General features: G+C 43.2%; 1 protein-coding gene across 1 annotated transcript in view; it reads right to left on the reverse strand.

Moving 5' to 3' along the window:
- Positions 1-2133: 2133 nt before the first annotated feature.
- Positions 2134-26031, reverse strand: part of Capsl (calcyphosine like) — a 28350-nt gene continuing 4452 nt past the window's right edge. The window contains exons 2-5 of the mRNA XM_032898794.1: positions 9277-9413; positions 6230-6407; positions 5398-5607; positions 2134-2422 (exon numbers count right to left, since the gene is read on the reverse strand). Coding sequence (XP_032754685.1) covers positions 2321-2422; positions 5398-5607; positions 6230-6407; positions 9277-9413 — 627 coding nt within the window. The 3' untranslated portion in view covers positions 2134-2320. The remainder of the gene's footprint in view (positions 2423-5397; positions 5608-6229; positions 6408-9276; positions 9414-26031) is intronic.

Genomic DNA, 26031 nt, shown 5'->3' on the forward strand with positions numbered 1-26031 from the left:
TGACTTCTGACCCAAGTGGCTACTTCTCATTTTACAGGTGGAATTCTGTTTAAAATCTACAAGTTGAATAAATGAGAACCGAGTTTATTAAGTTGCTAGAAAATATCTTTAAATGGCTCTTCTCTCTTCCTTCTGCAGCTACTAGGAGTGAATTAGTAAGTCATCCTTGACTGTGCATGTAAGAAATCATAGATGAGATCAGAAGTAGAGGTGCAGTGTTCCTTGGACATTAGGTTCTTAAGAGACCTTGTTTCTCTAAGGTGAGAGAGGGCCTTGGTGGAATCTTGTTCCTGAGTCCGGAACCTAAACCCCTGAAGAGAGGCAACGGAATGCGCACAGTGAGACAAGGGTTATCTGAGACCAGATCACTGTGCCCTGAACCCCCGTAAGACAGGAAGCAAAGCATCACTGGAAGAGAAAGAGCTGATGCCTGCAACCCAGCTCTGCTCAGAATCACATGCTCACTCGGTAGTCCCCATTAAGCAAGACATGAGTCATACCCAGAATCAAAGACAAAAATCTATCTAGAGCAGGAGGCCTGATATCCACCATGCCTAGGACACAGAGACTTCTCCTGAGCCACAGTGTGCAGGGTGCACGCTTTAAAAATGATGTCTTCCTGCACAGCTGTGCTTCCTATATGACTTATAAACATTTTCTTGTTACATTTGGTATTGGTTCCCTGCCATTCTCTAAAAGGACTAGTTAGGAAATTCAATAGAAAATATGGCTCAGATAATTAATGGGGTCGGGGAGGAAGAGGTGGCTTCCTATGACATGAAGACATTCATGCCCAATCTCAAGATAAAGGCCTATTTTCCAGCCAGTATTAAGATAAGTAAGTTGAGCTTTCCTAACAAGAAACAAAGCAAGATACAGTAATAAAGAACTGATATAGGGGGTTGGAGATTTAGCTCAGTGGTAGAGCACTTGCCTAGCAAGAGCAAGGCCCTGGGTTCGGTCCTCAGCTCCGGAAAAAATAAAGAAAAGAAAAAAAAAAGAACTGATATAATTCTCATCTTAGAACACTGTTTCCAAGGTTTTAAATCGATATCGTCCCTAATATCAACTTAGAGAAGTGTGTAAGAATAAGTAAGTAATGGGGTAGGGTAAAAGTTAAAACTAAGTGACTTGAGACCCACTTTATGGAGCTTCTTAAAGTCATAAGATCTTGAAGACACCAAATATATGTTCCTAAGCCAATGCCTAGGACAGACAGAAAGGGGTCTGTACAAGAGACTTCCAAGCAACCAAAGCAGGTAGAATTTCTCCCAGCACCACAACCAGAGGCTGCTCACTGTGTTGTCTGTGTCTGTAAGCACAAATCACCTAGAATAGGAACTGTATGTAGCTTGAGGCTCTGTTTCTCTCATTTCTGGGGCTTCCTGTATCCTTTATCTTTTCATGGCTTGAGGCTCTCCTGTCAATGATAAACAAACAGGGCTGAGAAGGAAGACTGGAGTCATGAGGTGTCAAGATGGAAACTCTGCTTTGGAATGTCCTTTGATTTTAGTCTGTGCCACACCCATGCTTTTTGGGTGGATAGAATTGTCAGCTGTGTTGGCTGACAACAGACAAGAGTTAAACACTACATGAAAATTTGCTAGTTACCACAGTGAAGCTCTTCCACATAAAATAGTAGAGTCCAGCCCAGACTCAGAACTCCAACAGAGAAGTATTGAACAGCCATGGGTCTAGTATTCAAAGAAATGGCCTCCACTCTCACATCCATCTTCTAAAAAACAACAGAATCAAGCAAACCAATGGTCATGTTCAATCTGTTTGTCAAAACAGGGCTTCCACAGACTCCAAGGAGTGAAACTACAGATTCACTTAGAGAAATTATAAATCTAGTATATTATTTCTTTCAGATTCCCCCAATTGAGACTAAAACCCTTAAGAGTTTACAACTATACAGATAAAGGTATTCTCATACCTGGCTTAAAGGTGAAAATATACTACTTTGGGCAAACATGAGATCATAATTCGAATATTCAAGATTTCATTTGTGACCAAGGTAGACAAGCCAAAGTTGGTTAAGCACCGGTGTGAATCAGCCACAGCGTTTGGAAATTTGGAGATGCAAATTTAATAATTCGTATTTTAGAGCTAAGGAAACAGTTTCAAAGCAAGCAAGCCCATAGTTACTTAGTGACTTTATTTCTGTCCCTTTGTCATCCCTAGAAAATACAGTGTGTTGGCAGAGAAGAGCCTGTGCAATGAACAGTGAAAAAAAATTATCGTTCTGAGTTAGGGGGTGGAGTTTAATCACTTAGAGTCACGTGACTGCATACATGGCCTGGTCTCCAGGGACAGGTATTTAGAGCTTCCAGGCAGTCGTCATCATGATGATGAAGTACACATCTGTATCAATGGATGCACTTACACCTGCATAGTAGTTCATGAATTCCTCAGGGGTCACCTGTAGTGGGAAAGTCAGAAAGAGAAAGAACACTTTGCTTCTTGTTTTAATGGAGGCCTCCCTTCCATCCCTGCGAAGAGAAAGGGCAATCCGCTAAGGCTTTATTCCTGTGTGGTTACAGCTGAGGAACAAACCTAAAAGAAAAGTAAAGATGAAACCAAGTTAAAGGTTATGGTAAGAATGACTCAGGGCAGGAGAAGAGGCGATACCTGAAAATATCCAAGTCATCCTAAGTGGAGAGAGAGTCATGAGATGAGATCTTTTCTTTAAGAACTGGGGCTTGTTAGTTCAGACACAAGAGACTAGACTCAGAATAAGAAATATGTGTCCTTCGGCTGCAGTTAGTATCATCTTTCTGGCACATGTCAGAAGCAGGCCACGTCTAATGTCAGGATAAGTGATGTCTCACCTTTCAACAAATGCTTTGTCCTACAAAAGAAAGCGATTTCTAGTAAAGCATATGCTGTTTGCTTGTGTTTCTCAAGTGTGAATTCTTCATTCCAGACTGAGAGTAAACAAAAGCATTACCTTCTGCTGCTCTCCTCCCAGCCCTCCCCAGCTTCTCCACTGTGTGTGCTGCATAGGACTGACTGCTGCTTGGATTATTGGCGGATGTGTTTATCCATGTCAGGATTCATAGGACTATTGGGGCGGGGGATGGGGAAGTCTCATAAGTTAGTAGGAGTTGGCAACTTCTAGGCCAAAAGATAAAATCATCACAAGAAAGGAACTTGATAGATAACTGAAGAATTGTTTCTAGTCTGTAACAGCTTGATCTGTCCCACTAATCTTTGGAACCATTAGCATCTCTTTCATGTACTGCTGGGGCTCATGGACCAGCAGAAAAATTCAACAAAACAAAACAAAAAGCAATAAGCTAACCAGATCTATAATCTTCCCCAAACCTCTTCCCTCAAGACCAGTGAAAGACTTTAGGGAAAATGACCCTGAATTCAGTGAATAGTGGATCTGTGGTCATGAGTCTGTAAATATAAATAAATAACATACATGTGGGACTTATTGTCTATGTGAAAGTGTTTGTCATAGGGTGGTTTCTTTATCTACAATATCTTTTTTTTTTTTTTGGATGTTATTAAAACTATAAAAGTTTGAGGGCCGGAGAGATGACTCAGCAGTGAGAGGACTGGCTGTTCTTTCAGAACACCTGGGTTCAATTCCCAGAACCCACAAAAGTTTAAATCACTTTGATGAACATATTTATTATGTCTATTAAATATCTGTGAAGCCTTAGCACAATAGCCAGTTGACAAGTGTCTAATAAATATTGTTCAGATTTATTGTTATATTAAATAAGGATATATATGTATATATATATATTGCTTAGTAGTAAAAATAAGCTTTTTAAAATGATTTAGATGCAAGAATCTCAAATATGGGTGTGTGTGAGCACCAATGGGGCATACATTAAATATGCAAACACTTGGGGTACATCCTCCTAAATGTCGGGCTCTGTGGTTCCTCAGTACAGCCAGTAATCTCCATTTTTAACACACACACCACCAATGATAATGAAAGCTAATATTCAGCATTACCAAGCTTATGATATTCAAGCAATATCAACTATTGTAACTACCGAAGGACAAAAAAAAACCCTCAATAACCTTTTGAGAATTTGAGAGATCAGCATGGCTGATTAAGGTAAATGTCAGAAGGGGATGAAATGGGGATGTTAAATCAGTTGAATCACAAATGGCCTCTTGGACTTGGTAGAGACAAGGGCAGTGACATTTCCCCTGTGACAAAGAGGAACCACCTGCAGAAGGAACCAGAGACAACAGGGACCCATGTAGAGCTGAGCTATTAGGGGAAATGGCAGTTGGCTATTTTTCTCTGACATCTTGGAGATCAAAGACAGCAGTAGTAGAGGAAACACACTGTTCTGTTATTTCTGTCGGAGACACTTGGCTGCCCAACAGAAGCTGGGACTCTTCTTGTGTCTGCCGTCACAATTCCTCAACCTACAAGACACTACTTCAGCGACTTCTCCACGTCTGCCTGCAAAATGTCAACAGGAAGGGAACTTCCTTTTCTTACCTCACACGCACTGAGAATAAGACAAGTCATCAGGTTTTATGGGAAAGGGAGGGGGAAATTCCCTGCAGAGGGAGGAGGCTTGCTGCTTCTTATCATAAGCACTACCTCTTCCTAGTCACTGTCCCAATTACCTTTTCTGGTATAGCCCAAAGGTTCAAAGGTCCTGCTCTTGTTGTTGCTGCTACTTCTGCTGCTGAGGCTGAGAAACTCCCTTTCCCATATCTTGGGTCATCTAAGATAAAACTGCCTCCAAGTGGATCAACAGGCAGCTTGTGCGTCTTACTCCAGCTCTCCCAGTATAGAACATTTTGTATTCTTGAAGGTAATGACCAATGAAGATGGAGCTGCTTTTGCTTTGAAGTTCACTGGAACTTAGATGTGCAAGCTAATCTCAAAACTGACTACAGAGTGAGTCAGGGTAAATTCTGCTCTCTGGGATTCCCTTTGCCAACAGCCTCTTTTCACACAGCCAAGTGTGAAGGCGAAAGATGCTCCTCGGTGCAAGAGCAAAAGGAGCCAAACATCCCGAAAGGCCTTGCGAGTCTGCTCCAAGGCATCTTGGTCCCATTTAAAGTCAAGCATTTGTTTACTGTAATCTACATCATTAAGAATACTGTACATGGGGAATACGGTAACAATGAGATGAGCTGGTGTTTAAAACAACACATTTTCCATGATAAGTAATTAGTAGCTCATGGATCCACTACCAAGAAAGAGATTTCTGTCTCATCACCCATTTGAAATGAATATTTCATCCCTTTAGTCTTCAACCACTCATATAGCCCCAAAGAAATGTTTTCTTCTATTTGTAACAGTTATGGTGCCAACGGGTTGAGCTTTGTAAGGCTCTGAACCTATTTCTCGTTTACAATTTTCATTAGGGTAGATAAATTGCATTGGGATTCATCTTTTTCACTTACCAACCCATCTTTATCATAGGGTGAGTCAAAGTTATCCAGAAACTTCCTGAAGACTTGTTCCTCCGTCCATTCCCCATTTTGATACTTTGGATGATGTTTCGCGTTATAAACTTCGCGAAGGTCTTCGATGGTTATAACCCCATCTCCTGTTTTGTCTAACTTTCTAAAAGCTTTCATGATTACCTCTTTTCTGGCTCTGGACATTGGGGGCTAGATAAATTTAAGAAAAAAAAGAAGAAAACATGGAGAAATGCGCACGCAAATGAACCTCTTCTGTAGCAGATGGTATTACTTATTCCCCTCACTGATGTGAAATTGCTCACACACCACTCAGTGAGATGTTTCATAAAGTGCTCATCTGCTTCACCGTCTTCTGCCCACACCCTCTGAGATGTACTAGCAAGTTCAGGAAACAAAGCCTTGGAGTAGCTAACCCGAAGCATAAGAAAGCCAAACTCCTTAGCAGAAAATACTGATCCATGGGAGTAGGGTTGGGGACCACACTTAACTCTTTTTTTCTCAACTTTTTACTGATTCTTTGAATTTCACATCATGCACCCCAATCCTACTCCTCTCCCTGTCTCTTCATATCTGCCCTCTGTCCTTGCAACTTCCCCCCTCAAAAGAAACCAGAAATTAAAACAAGCAAATGAATAAGAAACAACAACCATCGCATCGCGGAAGCTATGGTCTGTCACAATATGTCCCGCAATATACCCATTTGTCCAAATATCCTTCACTTACAAATATTTAATGAGTGATCAGTCTGGTTCAAGGTCCCTGGCTTCTGCTACACTATCAATGCTGAATCCTCACCAGGACTCACACTTACTCTTAACATGACAAGAAACTCATTGAAGTCTATTGTTCCATTTCCATCTCTGTCAAATCTCCGGAAAAGTTCTTCTGCCTCCTCTTTTTCCATGACCACCGCGTAATCATTTAAGCCTTTCAGAAATTCTTTGAAATCAAGGGTTCGGTTGTTATTGTCATCCATAATCCGAAACACTCTGAAGATAACAATATGATACAAAAATAATAGCAAAAAAATAAATAAAAATACAAAAACGATGTGTGTGAAGATGCAAAGAGTGAACCGCCCCGCCCCTCTTTGTCTTTGAAGTACCACACAGAAGTTTTAGGTTTTCCTCTTCAGCCTCACAGCCAAGCACTGAGGCTTTCCTTGGCACTTCATATCAGAAAGCAAACCTTCAAACGTGTGCATGGACATACAAATGCACAGAGAAAGCTACAATTACACTGTTTGATTCTAAGTATGTGGCACCGACAATAGTTCGGATCTTTTCTGTCTCCTGAAGCTCTAAGGTGTGAAGTCTTGGCTGCTGGGGGCCGTGTGCAGCTGGAGGTTAGTGATGTCTGCAGAGGCCTCGTGGAAGGAGGTCAGATGATGGCAGTCATGCCTTTGCAAGGGACATTGCTAACCTGGACCCTGCCTGGACCCTGCCTAAACCCTGCCTAGTTTTTTGTTTTGTTTTGTTTGTTTGTTTGTTTGTTTTGGGTTTTGTGTGTGTGTGTGTGTGTGTGTGTGTGTGTGTGTGTGTGTGTGCGCGCGCGCGCTTTGCCTCTCAGCCACCAAAAAGAGGCAGTTTTACCCCTACTGTCTGTGTCCTGGGCTGAGGCCCTGCCTTGCCATAGGCCCAAAGTCATAATGTTCAGTGATCCTAGACTGAAGCTCAGAAACCATGAGCCAAAATGAACTTTTTCTCCTCATAGGCTTATTATCTTGTTATAATAATGACCAGCTACTAATATAAATAATCTTTACAGAAATTCATGTTTGCTAATAAACTCATAGTTTCCTTGTCTTCTACATAAAGAAATGGAAAAAAAGAAAAAGTGTAGACAAGCAATTGAATCATAGTTTACCATATTAATCTTGGAGAAATCTTTAGAACCTAGTATTGAGCACAAATAAGGCTTCTAATTTCTCTACCTTATGGGCACTGACCACATAAACTGATGGATGCTACTTTGTCTATAGGAAGCCTCTACTTAGAAACACATTGGTTATAGCCAAGGAATCTAAACATCCCACATACATGGTACTTGCTTCTGTTATGGAAGATGATATATCTTCGCATTGATCTTGTGGTGCTTATGGTCTTTCTATGAGTTTCATAGCACAGCTATGATCTTACTCTTTCCCACCCTTTCTCTTCTTTCCCACCATAGCCCAAGCCCCAAGAATCATGTTTTTCACTCATAAGAGACAGAATTATAAAAAAAATGAGCTTGTCTTCTATCTCCACAGCAACACCAGCTAAGTAAACTTGAATGTAACTTATTACCGCTCCGGGTCTCACTTTTCAATAAAAGTCTACATTGTTGATCCCTTATTTCTAGTTAAATCTAAAATAATATGCAACTTCTAAGTTACAACTTACAGTTTTCTCTTTGCTAGTCCTGCCATGAGGGACTCAGATGCAAATGACAAAGAAGCTGATGCCTGACGGTGGGGAGAAAGTAGACCAGCAAGGAATAGAAAAATGGATGATGAATATGTTTATGTTTAAAATGCCATAATGTGATCATCTACACAGAACGGCAATGCAAAACATAAAAAATAAATAAATTTTCAGTTTCTTACTCCTTTGCATTACATATATTTTAAAAAACAGAAAGAACACTTTGAATATTGCCTAAGCACATCATACAGACTTGAACATGGGTTATATGGTAACAGAGCCCATCTGTTTTACATTGTGATAAGCTTACTATGTAGCAACAACCCTACTAATAGTCTTCAACTAGATGAATTAATGAATAAATGTTCCTTCTATAAGAAGGGGGCTGGGGGTAGAGAGATGGCTCAGAGGTTAAGAGCACTGTCTGTTCTTCCAGAGGTTCTGAGTTCAATTCCCAGGAACAACATGGTGGCTCACAACCATCTATAATGAGATCTAGTGCCCTCTTCTGCCCTGCAGGCATACATATAGGCAGAAAGCTGTATGATGTATACATAATAAATAAATATTTTTTAAAAAGAAGTAGGTTGATATGTTTCTTCTTTAAGTGATAAGTGTTGTGAATTTGATTCAATGCTTGTATTATGTTAATTGGTTTCCCACAATTACACAAGAATCTGCATATAAGACACTGAGAGTCCCTGCCCCAGTTAGTTCTGATTGATAAAGTTGCTGGCTGTTTTCAATAGCTGGACAGGGAGACAGAGAGAGGAAAGAGGATAGAGTCACCATGCTGGGAAAGGAGAAAACCAGGCCTGAGAAGGGTAAGACAGAGAGACTGCCAAATGTAAGAGTTGGGTCCATGGGTCCAGAGGGCTGCAGCCCATTTCTTTCTACTTCCTTTCCTTGTGTCCCCAGCTATGGATGTTTGAAAGAGAATGGCTTCCTTACACATGTACCTTTGAACTTTGGCCCCCAGTTGGAGGACATACCCAGTTCTCTCTCTCTCTCTCTCTCTCTCTCTCTCTCTCTCTCTCTCTCTCTCCCTCCCTCCCTCCCTCCCCTCCTCTCTCTCTCTCCTCTCCCTCCCTCCCTCCTCCTCTCCCCTCCCTCACTCCCTCCGTCCCTCTCCATCTCCATCTCCTTCTCCCTCTCTTCCCCCTCCCCTCCCCTTCTTCCCCTCTCCCCCTCCCTCTCCTTTCTCCTCCCCCTCTCTCCTTCCTCCTCCCCCCTCCCTCCCTCCTTCTTTTTCTGTTTGTAGACCAAGGTGTGAGTTCTCAGCTACTACTCTAGTGCCATGCCTTCCTGCCTGCTGCCATCCTCCCTACCACGATGGTCATTGACTCACCCTCTAGAACCACATGTCCCAAACTAAATGTTTTCTTGTAAAAGTTGCCTTGGTCATAATGTCTTGTTACTGCAATAGAGACACATAACTAAGACAACATACTACCTGCCAAGTCCTTTGATGCCTGCAGAACCCCTGGCCAGGCATTGCAATCTCAGTCTCTCAATAGGATCAGTGGTTGTGGAGAGCTTTTTCTTGGACTGGATTGCCATCTCGCGGTCATGGCGTGCTGTCCCTGCCATCTGAAAAGAGAATACACAGCATGTTAGTGGAGTTTACACTCTACTGCCTACCTCTGGCTGGGCAGTTGACAAAGGGAAATTTACAGCTTTCTGTCTACTAGCCTTCAGGGAATAACTTCAAGCTTCCTAGAATTTGCCATTTTTAACTCTGCCCATTGTGTGTATGGCTCATTTGCAACTTATTAAGTTTCAAGGACACCTGCTCTCTTCACTGTGCACAATAACTAAGTACACAGCCATTTCCCAATATGCTTTGACCCTTCCAAAGCCTTCCTTCCACCATACAAATAGATCCTTATAGAGAAGGGAAAGAGGCCAGATAAAGGGACATAAGAGAGTTCAGAAGCTGCTAAGGAAGCTAAGTTTAAACAAATCAGGATGTGCATATATATGGAAGTGCCAGAAATCATTTATCCTGGACCATTAGTTAACAGTGAATCTCTCAGCATTCATTTATTTGAGCAAATTGCATGTGCTACATATTCTTTTTATTTATAATGCCCCATATGCCTTTGACTCTTCATTTACTATTCTCTAATTTGGATTAAATGCTAACTTCTGTTACTTCTGTTTTCACTGGGCTTCTCAATTTGAGTGTTAACGATGCTTAGCAGTAATTCATAAACTCTAACAAGGCAGAGCGCTCTCTCTCTCTCTCTCTCTCTCTCTCTCTCACACACACACACACACACACACACCACACACACACACACACACACACACACACACACATACCCCTTCATCTGTTTGTGTTTTGTGTAGTAAATATTCAGAAGTAGAAGAACATAACCTGGGCAGTCCAGACTTAGTTCTTGGAGCTCTTATTTCAGTGGAAAGAGTCCAAGACCAAAGGCCTAAAGACCTGAGCTCTGGTTTTACCTCTTTAAACCCATTCCTGGTGAATATGAGTTTACCCCCAAAGCCTCCATTATCTACTGCTTATGACGAGAGAGACCAGGGAGCACACAGCACCAGGATCCGCTGCAGCACCTGACTGCATCATGACACAGAGGGCATCACTTACCATAGCAGCAGAAGCATGCTAACTCCAGGATCCCTTTCTCTTTTGTCATGCTGTACAGTAGCAATCATGAAGACCCTACCTGTGGACTTCCTTTAACCTTAATTTTACCTCAGAGCTCCTACTCAAAACTTCCATTAGCATATAAACTTTAGAATTAAGCTTCTAACACACGAATGGTGGGTGCATAATAAAACCAGAGCAGGAACCCAAGTACAGATTGGTAAACTAACTCTCCTGTAAGTCCTCTCAAACAGTAGACACTGGGCTTTTGAGTCTTAGCAGGGTTCTTTCTCCTCCACCATATGTAACAATATGTGAGAAATTCAAAGTGGGTTTTTCTGGCCCTTTCTTATGCAAAAAGAGCTGAGTTTGGGAAGACCAGATACTGGGAATCCGCCTCTACTCACTGCCATCTGAGGCCAAGTCTACCAGGGAAGATGTAGGCTGATATCTCTGAATAGGATTTGATAAATTGAGGGGGAAAATTACAGCTAATCACATATTTGAAGTGTCCATATTCCTTCTCTATGATTTATCAACAAACACAATATTTCCTATGTCATGTCCTCTTTTCAATGTGCCTTGTCAGGACAGAAGGTAGGAGGGAAACCTGAAAGAATCAAGCTCTTGAATAGCATAGACTCTTGGTTTGAATGCTGAGGTCTAATATTAAAGCAGAACAGAACAAAAAGTTTTTTTGAGGACCTGGGTTTTCTGAAAAAAGGCAGCACACTCAGATCCGAGGACACGCAGGGATATGATAACATGTGTCACTGACATCCCAGCCCCGATAAAAGAATCCGAAAGGGCCCCCTTCTGACTCTTTGAGCTTTTGTAATTTGTTAGGTTGGAGTTGGCCTACCGATGCCTGTGGCCACAGCACCACCATGTGTTGGCTCATCATATGTACAGTACCCTTGTCAGAGCCACAGTTCTGTCCATGCCTTCAACAAATGTCTGAGAGATTCATTACCCCTGCCCAGTTTGCGAGGTTTGGGTCAATATAGGACACAGACGGCCTTCAGAGCCTGGAATCCCCCTCTAGGTCCACTGCTGAGCTGCAGTTCATTTCAACAAGAAGGACACAGCTATCACAGCTCAGCATAAGAACTTTCTGAGACATCAGAAGGAAAGAATGCCTACATTTTACTCATAATAAAAGGTAAATATTATCGAGGCTAGAGCTGTGAGGGTCCAACAAGGCAGAGCACTACATATTTTGGACAACTGTTATACCACACACTTTGGCCAAAGCAGAAGAGTCAATGACATAAGTTGGCCAATGTTTATTTTTATTTAACTTATGTGTGTATTTGTGTGTGTGTGAGTGTGTGTGTGTGTGTGAGTGTGTGTGTGTGTGTGTATGCACATGTATGTCACAAGGAAGACAAAGAGAGAGCTGGATTATCTGAAGCTGATTATGGGCAGGTGTGAGTTGTCTGACATGAGATTTGAACTTGGGTCGTGGGGAAGTGCAGCAAGTGGTTTTAACTGGTGAACCATGGGAGACTGGTGGAGATTAAAAGGAAGTGTTGGAAGGAGAGATGTGGAGAAGAATAAAACCAGCCAGGTAACTGGTATCCGTTCAAAAAGAGCTTAGGACGAGACTGTGGGATGGAGGTGGACCACAGTGGTTGCAAAGAACAGTGACGTAGAGAACCCTGTGGGGACAGTGTAGAGAAGGTACAGAAGACAGAGTATGTGGCCAGGATGAGCCTGTTGCATCCAATATGCTGCCTGGACCCTGTGAACAGTGATGGATTCATTTAAAATGGCAAGTGACTAAACTTGGGGTTTGAGGGGTAGGGAGGTTAGGGGTCCAGAGCTGTTGGCTGCCTCTGCCTCTCCCTATTGTCATCCAGTCATAACCACAATGGCAATGGACATCCACAGAGCAACAGAAGGCAATGACTGGGAGATCTGGGACCAAGGCTGAGTGGAATAGCCAGCCTCAAAGAAACCTCATGCACCAGTCCCGAGCAGGCTGCCTCACAACACTGCTCTTTTGTACAGCTGACTGACCCTGACAGAGTTCTCAGCCTGGATTTCCAGCGTTCTTGCCAGATGGGATGTGGAAAGTTGAAGATGCAGGGATCTGCTTCTAAGAACATTTCTTCTTCTTTTTCCTTTCTTTTTATACAATAAAGATAAATTTGACTATTGGGAGAAAAGAGTGATATGTACCATAAGGTAGTTTTTAAACATACAGAGAAATAGACAGATGGACAAATGGATAGATGGATGGATAGATAGAGAGAGAGAGAGAGAGAGAGAGATGATAAAATAGACAGAGACAAGTGTGTCTTTCTTTTATCTGTACTATTTTCCTTCTTATGAAGGTAGACATGTGTCTTTTTCTATACCTCAGATTCTTTCTTTTATTTAAACTTCATGATTCTTATTAGTTGTTCTTTTCCAAAGTGTTCTCATACATATTTATCAGGTCCGCTCTGCATTAATTTTCCTTCCTTCCTTCCTTCCTTCCTTCCTTCCTTCCTTCCTTCTTTCCTTTCTTAAAGGTTCTGTTTAGGCTAACTGGTAGGGAATAAAGATTCACTAAGGCCCCACCTGCTCTCCTCCACTGCTTTGGGTTGTCTTAGTGCTACCTGGCATCTGCAAAGTAAATTACTCCTCCCTCCCTCCCTCCTCCCTCTGCTGGTCTGCATGGCCTTGGTGAGGACAGAATGACATTGTTCCTTCCCCTGGGACAGGGCCAAAGGGCTTGGGCCTCCACAGTGTCTATGGCTGTCAAGAGCTTGTTTGTATACTGTTGTACGTATTTTCACACTCCTCCAAGGAATGTCCTCCATGTTAATGTTAATGACTTAATGAAAATTAGAGACAGTGTGAGTCCAGGAGACAAAGGTATGGCTAATGTCTCAGCAAATGGTTAAACACTGGGACCTTCAGGACAGCCCTTAATATATATTATTTGAAATATTTCCTCAATTATGCAAAAATATAAGGATGAAATAAAAATATTAGGGGCTTCACAGATCTAAAAGAACAGAAGCAGCAGCGGCACTATGAACCAGCTTGTCAGAAAGATAAAAATGCAGGCAGATTCCTGAGTTCAAAGTCAGCCTGGGACAGAGCTAATTTAGGCCCAGGTGTGGTAGCAATCAGAATTTCAGGACAAAGTAAGTTTACAAAGGCAGGCAGATCCCTGAATACTTTTGCAATGTTAAAAAAAAAAAAAGTGTGCTTGCTACCTTCTAAGAATTAAGGGGCTGGAGCCACAGGGTGCTGATTCACTGGATAATCAAAAGGGAACCTGGAGTGAATGACTGGATTGATGTGTAAATTCTGATCTGGAAGAAATGTGCTACCCAAAGACATGTTTTAGAAGAGCAAGAGAGAACTGCTTGAAGAACTGTCTCAAGCAGCACATAGAGAGTTCTCTAGAGATCTCCAGATCAGAGAGGAAGCAAGCTAAAAGCTGTCTGGAGCAGAGCATAGGCCACCAGCCTCTGTAGGGCGCCCTCCTGTGGTAAACAATGGTACTGCGCATGGGCAGGCTTTGCACCTGGCATCAGTTGGCCGGTAATATGCTAATGAGTTAATTCATGCTCTGCCAATCCCTGAAGGACAATTAGCATAGCCTCAGCCTGGTGTCCATATAAGGCGAGTGCTCTTGCTGCTTGTCCCGGTATCAGCAAAATGAAGGTGTCCTGCAATAAAGGCTGTTGACAAGGATCCGACGGTGTTGCGTCTTCCTTGCTGGACGAGGTGGGCGCTACAACTGGTAGCCTTGTACGGGGACCCGAGAATATTCTCGTGGATCCAGAAGTCTTCAGCTTCAGGATGGCGATATCGGAAAATTCCCGGATAAGGGAAGATAAGGTTCTCTGGAGGTAAGCAGAGACGAAGAATAAACCTCTCTGAAGGTAAGCAGAGAAGTTGAAAGCCTTGGTATAGAGGCCGAGAGGTTAGTGAAGTTGAAAGCCTTGGTATAGAGGCCGAGAGGTTTGTGAAGTTGAAAGCCTTGGTAAAGAGGCGGAAAGGTTTGGGAACTACGGCAATGTTGTTTCCAATTGATCCTTTGTGGGTAGGACTTGTAATTTTGTTTCTTTTCTTCTTTGTGTGGGATAGAGAAGCCACAGAGGGCAGGCTTAAGCCCGGACCAAAACCTCTTTGGCGAATGGTCCCTGCCTGCTCAGAGGATAAACGATGTGAGGATGATGAGGCTGATCTCGAGGAAGAGGCTGCTCACTGTGAGAGGGAGAGACTAGGCAAAAGCAATATACCAACAGCACCTCCATTATAACCTTCAATATAAAAGCAGGGTGAAGACAGCAGGGGCTACTTCCTTTGCCCAGAGGTGGGAAAGAGATGGGATTAAGTTTTCCAGTGTTTCTGGATGCTAACGGGCATAGATATCATGAACCCGTTGACTTTAAGACTATGAAGCAATTGGCAGAATCAATCAGAACCTATGGGGTCAGTGCAGCTTTTGTTATGGCTCAAGTTGAGGCTGTTGCTAGGTATTGCCTCACCCCTGGGGATTGGGGAAGTCTAGCTAAAGCCTGCTCTCCTCAGGTCAATACTTAGATTGGAAATCTTATCTTTTTGAATACGCTAATACTCAGGCCGCCATTAATCTGGCCTCAGGAGTAGACCCTCAGAGACATTGGGATGCTGACATGCTATTGGGTCTAGGGAGATTCGCTCTAGACCAGACTGGTTATCCAGAGCAAGTTTATAGCCAAATTAATTAAATAGCCATCAAGGCATGGAAAGCACTGCCTAATAAGGGTGCAGTCTCCGGGAACCTTACCAAGGTTCTGCAAGGACCCACAGAACCGTTTTCAGACTTTGTGGCCCTCATGGTAGAGGCTGCTACCAAGATCTTCGGAGACCCTGATACAGCCATGCCTCTCATTAAGCAGCTAGTATACGAGCAATGTACAAAAGAATGTAGGACTGCTATAACCCCATACAAACATAAAGGTATAGAAGTTTGGATGAAAGTTTGCAGGGAACTGGGAGGACCATTGACAAATGCTGGCCTAGCAGCAGCAGTAGTACAGTTAGGGAAAAATACCATCACGGATACCTGTTTCAAATGTGGCAGTAAAGGGCATTATCGAAGACAATGTCCAGAAAGGAATAAGGGAGAATTAGTGATAGACCTAAGCAGCCTGGACTATGTCCACGATGTAAGAAGGGAAGCCACTGGGCGAGTGAGTGTAGATCTATGAAGGACTTGGATGGCCGACCCCTAGCGACAGGATATGGTGGTGCACGGCCAAAAAACGGACAACGGGGCCCACGTCCCCAGGGCCCTCAAATATATGGGGTTCTGCAAAGCGACAGACAGGGATAGGACAATCAGAGGCCTTGGCCTTTTCTTCACCACCCGAAGGACCGAGGAGAGCCGTTAAAGGCTCCGCAGGACTGGACCTTCACTCCACCACCAGACTCATACTAACCCCCCAAATAGGAGTGCAGCCTGTAGATACAGATTTTAGAGGACCCCTCCCTAAAGATACAGTTGGGCTATTGTTGGGATGCTCCTCCTCTGCCCTGGAAGAGTTACAGATTGTGCCCGGAGTAATTGATCCTGATTTTTTAGGTACAGTAAAAGTGCTGGTAGCCTCCCCCCAGGGAGTCACTGCCATTTCCCCAGGAGACAGAATCGCTCAAATGCTGCTTCTGCCTAGCTTGCATAAGCCGCTTTTCCTGCTGTAAATGGGAATAGGAGGGGATAGGGGCTTGGGATCTACAGGTTCCCATTTGCCTTTATCTCATTGAATTGGGTGATCGTCCAATGTTAACATTGACTGTGGAGGGACGCTCATTCCTTGGCCTGTTGGACACTGGAGCAGATCGTAGTATTATCTCTGCTCATGACTGGCCACCCAGATGGCCTCACAAAACATCATCTCAGGCCCCTGCGTGGTTTAGGGTACAAATGGCTCTTTAATGAGCTCCAAGGAATTGACATGGAGAGATACAGAAGGGAGATCAGGAAAGATTACTCCCTATGTTATAGATATTCCAGTGACACTGTGGGGCAGAGATGTTTTGATAAATCTAGACATGAGACTGACTAATGATTACTCCCCGCAAGTCAAGGATAAGATGGCAGAAATGGGCTACGTGCCTAGAAAGGGTCTAGGAAAAAACTTACAAGGACGAGTTGACCCAGTACTGTCAAAACAAAAACATGACAGGACGGGTCTGGGTTTTTCCTAGGGACTGTTGAGGGGGGAATACCCATTACGTGGAAAACAGAGGAGCCTTTATGGGTTCCTCAATGGCCTCTATCCTCTGAAAAATTAATTGCTGCTGCCGAATTCTGCTTTTACTCTTCAACAAAAATTTAAAATCTCTAGAGCTGCAGCTCGTGATGTGGTGTTACGTTGCCAGAGTTGTGTTCAATTTCACCACCCTCCTCATGTGGGGATTAACCCTCGTGGTCTGATCCCGCTAAAACTTTGGCAGATGGATGTCACACACATATCTCAATTTGGAAATTTAAAATATGCTCATGTTTCTGTTGATACCTGTTCCGGTATTATACACGCTACTCTGATGACGGGTGAAAAAGCTCGTAATGCCATTAGCCATTGCTTGGAGGCATGGGCAGCCTGGGGAAAGCCTGATAGTCTCAAGACAGACAACGGGCCTGCCTACACTGCAAAGTCCTTTCAGGCATTTTGCCAAACAATTCAGGTCAAACAAACTACAGGATTGCCATACAATCACCAAGGTCAAGGAATTGTGGAAAGAGCACATCGTACTTTAAAAGAGCTCTTACAAAAACTAAAATGGGGAATTGCCTATGGAAGAACACCAAGAGAACAGTTGTCATTAGCGCTTTTTACTTTGAAAACTTATGGCTAATGCAGAAGTAAAGTGGAAGGATGTCTTAACTGATGAATGGCGTGGCCCAGATCCCGTGATTTCGAGATCTAGGGGAGCTGTTTGTGTTTTTCCGCAGAATCAAGAGAATCCAGTTTGGGTGCCTGAGCGCTTGACTCGAAGATTGCCTTCTGCTCTTCCTGAAGATGAGACTGCGAACCCTGCTGTTGCTACTGGGAATGGTAATACAGGTTAATTCGCTCACCCTGTGGGCTGTTGCCAGATCCTGGCCAGTGCCTGTGCCAGTTCATAGCAATTCTATAAGACTGGCAAGCATAATCTCTGGCCTTGGTTTCAATGGGTGCTGTCCAATGAAGCACTGTATCGTGTGGCGCAGCTGTCTTGCGCTTCCTCTTTTAGAGTTCATGCTTTATTCCTTTGCGAGTTAACTTTTCTCAGCATTTTCAACAGAGCAAGGTAATCTCGAATTACCTGAAGGGAGGCTGGTCCATGAAAGCAGAGCGGCTGTCAAGGCAATTGCTGATGTGGATTGCTGTCCTCAGCGGCACTGGGCTGGACCCCATCACAGTTGAAGACTTTACCTCATGGATCACCAATGCTTTCTCCCTTTTCAAGGAGGGGCGGGCATGTTTGCCTGGGGAGCTATTGTCCTCCTGGGATGCGGAGTAGGTCTCTGGCTTATTGGCCATTCAAAAAGAGAACATGCCAGACACAAAATGGTTGTTTACCAGGCTACGACCACCATTAAAAAGGGTGCTTCTCCCAACATATGGCTGGCCTCTTTGAAAGATCAAGAGTTCGCCCTAGATCATTTTTGTCACTGTCATGTGGAGTCATTGTATCCAGAGACGGGCAACTTTCCTCGAGCTCGGACCAACCTAAGACATGGGGCCCAGTGGCGATAGGGTAACTCTACGACGGGTAAGGCCGAGTTTGAATGAGAACGACCTAAGACAGGAGCAATGACAAGATTGACGTGACACCCTGATCTAGACCAGTCATACTATTAAACAAAAAAGGGGGAGATGTAGGGCGCCCTCCTGTGGTAAACAATGGTACTGCGCATGGGCAGGCTTTGCACCTGGCATCAGTTGGCCGGTAATATGCTAATGAGTTAATTCATGCTCTGCCAATCCCTGAAGGACAATTAGCATAGCCTCAGCCTGGTGTCCATATAAGGCGGGTGCTCTTGCTGCTTGTGTTCCCGTATCAGCAATGAAGGTGTCCTGCAATAAAGGCTGTTGACAAGGATCCGACGGTGTTGCGTCTTCCTTGCTGGACGAGGTGGGCGCTACAAGCCTCCACCCACTATTTGACTTTGCGTCATTTGTTTCACAGCTCCCAGAACCCTTCTCCAAGCTGAGGCTGGTCCTTGGCATCCCTCCCTCCTCTCCCCCTCGACCTAACAAAGAACTTATAAACACAGTAATAGACAGTCACTGAAGAGCTCTCTCTACTATATTTGCCCACACAGCGTAAAACACCAAATTCTTCCACATCCAGTTTATTACTAACACCAAAAAGATGTCTTTCTATATCCTCAAAAATGAAACCCTGCCCTTGGTTGCCTTAACAAGAGGTCAAGGGAACTGAAGCAGTGTTGGCCTGCTCAAATAAAATTAAGAGAAAGGAGTCAATCTGTGAAGATGCAGAGGGTAGAGGGCAGACTTATTCAACAGAAGACAGAGCAGAGGGGTGGGGCCTGGGAATGTATATTGAGGAGAAAAAGCTTTCACTCCTGGGTGGCGGGGGGTGCACCACAGTGATAGGCCCAGCCTCATTTGGTTTCTTCCGGTCTTCCTTTACCTCCCTACTGCCTAGAGTCCTGAGGCCCAGGGAATGTGCACTACAAGAAAATCACCCTAGTGGGTGGCAATTGCATGAGTCCAGCCCTGTAAGTGCCATTTTAGGCATTTCTATAGTTGTTGAGCATCCACTCCATCACATTAGACTATTTCAAAAACAAAAAACATAGGATTGCTGTAATCGTTCCACAGCTTTAAAACATTGCTCTGTATGAAAAGAATAGAGTAGGAAAGCAATCTACAAAGCAAGTGACTACTGATAAAGACAGAAGGGCTTTAAGTTCTTTGGGGAACAAAGCAAGTTTTACCTCATGGGAGAAATGGGAAAGCCTGCAGTTTAGTCAGGGTTTGTATTCCTGCACAAAACAATACTTCCACATTGCTATTCATCACCAAAGGAAGTCAGGACAGGAACTCACACAGGGTAGGAACTTGGAGGCAGGAGCTGATGCAGAAACCATGGGATACTGCTTACTGGCTTGCTTCCCCTGGCTTGCTCAGCTTGCTTTCTTATAGAACCCAGGACCACCAGCCCAGGAATGGTACCACCCACAATAGGCTTAGCCCTCCCACTTTCATCACTAATCGAGAAAATACCTTAGAGCTGGGTCTCAATGGAGGCCCCTTTCTCTGTGATACCTCCAGCTTGTGTCTAGTTGACACGCAAAACCAGCCAGTACATGTCCCATCCCTCCACTACATACTTGCATATCATAGTGGCTCCCACTGTGGAGAGGCAGGTGAGTGATGGACCTCTGGGTGTCAAATGCCACCTGAGCCTTATGGGGGTGGGCTGGTATCTGAATGTCTTCCACTCCCCCTTGCTACATAGCATGTCAGTGGACTGCCCTCTGGGTGTCTACAGCCTGCCCATCCATTCCACACGGCGGCAGGCTGGCTTCTCAGTACAAGTTTGTCTTTTCAGTTCCTCTGATACGGTCTCAGGTTTAGTAAATGGCTCAAGCTGAGGTCAGAGATAACAGTTTAAAGGCATCTCTCCTTCTGACTGACTAGGCCCAATGCTTGCTCTAAGTTCTATTCTATAGGGTTCCTTAAATATGCTCCTGGTCTCTTCCTCTCTCTTTCCCTTCTCTTCCCCCCTAATAAAATACCACAGACTGCATAATTTATAAAGAAATAAATTTATCCCCTAGAGTTCTAGTTTAGTGACTGGTGAGACCCTCTCTGTTCTTTCAGTGCAATGGTGCCATGTACCCTATATTCTTCAGAAGTCTATCCTTTACTCTTTCTATTAATATTGGGGTGAAAAATTAAGTACTAATCTTTATGTTTGTGATGGAACATATTTGAAAGGTATTTCTTAAGTTATCATTGTCTTAGGGTCTCTGTTGCTATGAGAAAACCCATGGCCAAAGCAATGGGAATTTTTTTCATCTTACAATCCATAGCACAGCCCATCACTGAGGGAAGTCAGGGCAGAAATTCAAACAGGGCAGGAGCCTGGAGGCAGGAACTGATGCAGAGGCCATGGGGGAGTGCTGCTCACTGGCTTGCTCAGCCTGCTTTCATATAGCACCTCGGACTACGAGCCCAAGGGTGGCACTGCCCACAGTAATCTGGTCCCTCCCACATCACCATCAATCAAGAAAATGCACCAAGTCCTTGCTCACAGGCCAATCAAGTGAATGCGTTTTCTCAATTGAGCTTTCTTCTTCCAAAAGGACTCTAGCTTGTGTTAACTAGACACAAAACTAGCCAGCACAATCATCATTATAAAATATCTACTTCATGACTTCATTTTTTGATATTTCTTTTTATTCATTCAACTGGGCTTTGTACTCCTAATGCAAGGACAGGGGACCATGTTAAAGGAGCACACAGGGCCTGGAGCACAATGTATAAGGAGTCACTCTATTTTCAAGACCACAAAAATTAACCCAGCATTTGTCCACCATTAAGAAGAGAAATAATAATTATCTATCTCCTTAACTCTTGTGCCATGCACCTCCCTTGTCTCACCCTGGTTTTCATCCTGCATTCAACATGCTTATTGAATATCTAGTCTGTGCTACTCAGTAGCGATGTAGGAAGCACTTAATGGCCTTTGCATTCGTAGGGAAAGTTTCACCTCTTCACTTTGAATACAGCTGATTTTGTAGACACTGAAAACTGATTCATCATCACTCCATGTCCCTCTTTCTCTCATATACTGCACTTTCCAATGAATGGCCTTAGGAACAAGTTCTAGCCAGTGAGATCTAAATGAGAATGTGGGAGACTCTGGAATATCTCCTCTCTCTGTTTGCCTCTCTTCTGTCGTGATTTAGATTATGATGTTTTACCATAGCAGCTTCTACATATTCCTGAGGGTATAGTTGGGGGCTCATATCTATAACACCTTAGAACACTAATACCATAGAGCTGTTTCACCAATGCCCACAACTACCTGACTCCAGGGTACTGTGGCATGATTTAAATTGTTTGTTTAATCTGTAGATGATCAGGTCTTCTGATATTTACACTCAAAGTATTCTTGTTTGACATAACTGGCAAATACATATTCCCACAATGACTTTGTTTAAGTTGATTCTAGATATTTATTGTGATCTGGGTAAAACAACTCTACAGAGTATGATGATGAGCTGCTCTAAGAATTAGCCTGTGGCAGGGGTAGTGTTAGGAGTACTGCTCCATTATAAACCTCTTCTCTCAACAGAATGTTACTTGTTAGATATTAGCCTCTTTAAGACTTTTGACAGAGAGAGAGAGAGAGAGAGAGAGAGAGAGAGAGAGAGAAATGTACTCATCATGCCATTTAAGGGTTCCTATAACTTACATGGGAAGGGAAAATCCAGACTTAGTCAAACACAGAGATTGCATTTAGATTGTATCACACTGAGTTCCCTTGGGACAGCCAGGCAGTGGTGAGGAAATATGTGGAGAACATCCTCATTGTTGTTCCTCTACATCTCTCTCTCCTCGTGGACTAACTTTGAGTCTCTGGGGTTTTGATCAGAACATAACTTACCACCTCTTCTGAATCTAATCAATCTTCCAGATGAAAACTCATAAAGAAACAAGGTGAGATGTAGTCAGATTTGTACACAAGACACTAAAATAGATCAATAAAGCCTAGAAAAAGGCAAAAATAAAGATAATGTTTCCAAGCTCCCTGGTTTCAATACTATGCTAATGTGAACAGGCAAGCAACATTTTTCCAGAGCTGTGAAGGCTTAGTCTCAGGCAGTGGGTTCTAATCCACTTCAAGGACAAAGTTTTCCTCAACATTTTCAAATACAGGAAGAGTTACAACCCCAGTTAGCATTTGTGTCTTTGTAGCCATTACTCACCTAAAACACTAAGGCACTTGGGTAATCATGTACAGTGTTTATCTGGGAACCATTTGTCTACATAAGATTAAATATATAGACATCCACAAATCCAATGAGGTTTTGGTAATCTTAATTGACACTTTGAGAAAATGGAAAAGTATTAGAAGATAGAAATCTGATGTCATAGTGCAACATTGGTGGGGATGGTATATCTGGATGGATTGCTAGCATGGCCACTACTCATTGCCAAGAGTAAGACTTTGATCTCTTTTCATGTACAAAAGTTTGGAAATGGTCCACATACTCACTGTAGTCCCAAGATCCTAGTCACTTCTATACTCATTTCTAAAAGTCCATAATAACAGAAGCAACACCAGTCAGGACACTCCAAGCAGTGGGAAAGATCAAGAGACACTGCCCATCTAAGCCAGACCCCAAGTTTCTGTTCATACAAAGGATCCTTGGGAGTGAACTGGCAGCCCACAGTTTCTGCCACTGCTGGCAGAAGAAGCAGCTATTTCAGAAAGTTAGACTATTGCCGCTCTAAAAGAGCTTATTCCTCGACACTGCCTACAGCAGTGGTTCTCAACCTCTGGGTCACGACCCCATAGATCACATATCAGGTATCCTGTATATCAGATATTGCATTCCTATTCAAAACATAACACAATTATAATTATAAATAAGCAATGAAATAATTTTATGGTTGGGGTCACCACAACAAGAGGAATCGTATTAAAGGGTCACAGCATTAGGAAGGTTCAGAACCAGTGACCTGCAAATCTGAGGTTTGTACAGGCATGTGGAGGACCTACATGAAGAAGACCAAATTCAGAATTTACCACAGCAATGGCACCACACTTTCCAAGCACTGTTTCTTCAAACTATATACTGTTCCACGTTCTGAAGCTGAGATTGTGGTGGGGAATAACATGTTCACGATTTGTACTGAAAGAATTCATGAGAAATTTGCTTCAGCTTGTAAGCTGATGGTTTGTGAAAGGCACCCAGACCGTGAACTGATCTAAGATAGATGACTTCCCCAGAATAGTTGAGGTAATCTTAAGAAATTGCCCATGGTCATAAATTTTACTGCCTCTATTGTTCTTGCCAGACAATGGGTTCCGAGAACTAACTGCTATTTCTGCTATGGTAAATACTGTCTGCTTGCTGTAGATAACTGAGGCATCTGTAGAATGTCTGTTGTAAAAGTTAGACACTGTAGGATATGAGCTAATTTGACCTCCAAAAGCCTTGTAAGTGTGTTTGTGTGTGTGCGTGTGTGTGTGTGTGTGTATGTGTGTGTTTGTGTGTGTATGTTTGTGTGTGTGTGATATTTTCCCTTTATAAACCCTGTATTACATGCCAGAGCTATATTCTGAGCATCTGGAATTTCCAGCATGTTCCTGGACAGTGTCCATGGTCTTGCCCATTATTTGATAAGTACTCTTATTTGTTAAAATGTATTCATGGCCGTGGCGAATCTCTGATCAACCCATAACAAGATACTCTGGGTTCACACAGACATAACCAAAAATGGTCTTCACCCAAGAATATACAAAGCTCAAACACCATATCTGGCCTGCCACCTGCTTCTGTAACTGAGGATTTATTGGAAATCAGTGCACAGATGTGTTTATATAGGACCTGCGTCTGCCTTCCTGCTGGGCCTACAAAGATGAAATATGACACAAATCCTGGACTGTTTACTGTTGGGTTTATGAAGAAATGATTTGTCAAAGATCAAAATAACAGCAACAGGAAACATTATTCAGCATATAAACTACATCAAGGTCACCTGCTGTCGGCTGAACTAGGTTTTGCAGATTATTCATAACCAGTTTATTCTAAACAGTGTTGTTCTTTTGTTTGTCTTGTTTTGTTTTGTTTTTATCTGAGGCCAGTGAGGTGGCTACATGCTTGCCACCAAGACGGGCAACCTGAGTTCAATCTGGAACCCACATGGTGAAAGGAACAGGACAAGCGTTCCTCTGTACTTCAGAAGCATGCCAAGACTCTCGTCATGTCCCAGGTTGAAATAAATTAATAGAAAAAGAAGAGGAGGAGAAGAGGAGGTTATTTTTGGTATAAAGTAGATCCTGATAATAATTCTTAGCAGTTTCAACTTACAATTGCATTCAGTAGTGGAAATATAGTTAGCCCCATTTTACAAAATAGGAAAATGAATGTACAAGGGTTTAAGAGCAAGACAAGATTTTAAATATATATATATGTGTGTGTGTGTGTGTGTGTGTGTGTGTGTGTGTGTGTGTGTGTAGTTACACATTACTTTTTAGAAAATACTGTCTTGTCAACAAAGAGTCCTTGTAACCTCCATAGAATACATAAAATCTAGGACAAAAATTTGAACAAAGCATGCCTAGCAAATCAGGTAACACCAAGGCTCCTGGAGGAGATTGGCCTTCCTCCTGACAACCCACGTTGTAGCCACAGAGGAGACATTTCCCAAGGGAGTGACACATTGCCACATCCTCCCCAACTGAGGACTGCCTTCATCTCAGAGTACACCTTCTAAAGTTCAATGCTTAGGAAAGTTTATTCTTCTGCCTTTAGATTGTGCAAAATACAAAGATGGGAAGCAATTATTCTCAGACCAGAAGGAGAAGCAGATGCTGAGTGCCTAAGACATATGGAAAAATCTTCCCAGACTATCAGGAATAAAGGGAATCTCATGGGAATACCAGAGACATCGTGTGGCCTTTCCCACAGTCACCAGGCGACTTGCAATGATCCCTTCATTGAGTGAGTACCTGTCTGTCTCTGCAACACAGAAACCTGCCTCTCTAAATTCTCTTAACTATTTTTATGTAGACACATAAGCATGTCTCTGTCAGCTCAGAAAAAAAAGCCTTTATTTAAAAAATCAGTAAAATATAGTTTATTTTTAAAATAAAACATTAAAGGGATAAAAGAAATTATCAAGGCAACATCTTGCCACCGCTACAGAGTCGCTGCAAGAGGCCAGGACTGCGCATGCTCTGTAGATACCTAGACACCTGCCGACTTTGCAGAATCCTCCTTGCATTACAAAACTGACCGAGTAGCCTCTTAACATCACTTCGTCATTATCTCTGATAAAATACTGACCAAGGGCTGCTGGGGAAAGAAAAGGACTTGCTTCCCTTACAGACTACAGTCCACCACTAAGGGAAGTCAGGGCCAAGCATTCAAACACGTACTTGAAAGCTGGCCTGCTTGGTAATCCACACCGCTCTAACCAGAGAGCTCACTTATAGCCAGGGAAGACCAATAACCTTGGTATGGGATGCTGCTTGCCCACGAGGTCACTTTCAGGCTTATGTTTATAGTGTTTGTATACAGTCATGACCGCCTGCCCGGAAACGCTGCCTACAGTGGGCCAGGCCTTTCCACATCAATAACAAATCAAGTAAATCCCCAATGAACACTGCTACATCTCTGCTTCCAGTCGGAGCCCATGAGCGGAAGACATTAACATATCAGGTGCAGGAGGAGGTCACAGTGAACTCCAGCTCCAGCTCCCTGCAGAATCAGCTCATTCATGACTGTGATCCTTCAATGGAGGCAGCCCTGGTCACTCCTGCTAACATCTGGCACAACCCCAACTCCACCCCCGAGTGCCTCAGGCACGTGAGTCCATTCTTTTCCCACCAGTTTCCACCTTAATG

The sequence above is a fragment of the Rattus rattus genome, chromosome 3 (assembly GCF_011064425.1).
Source record: "Rattus rattus isolate New Zealand chromosome 3, Rrattus_CSIRO_v1, whole genome shotgun sequence".
NCBI classification, from domain to species: Eukaryota; Metazoa; Chordata; class Mammalia; order Rodentia; family Muridae; genus Rattus; species Rattus rattus.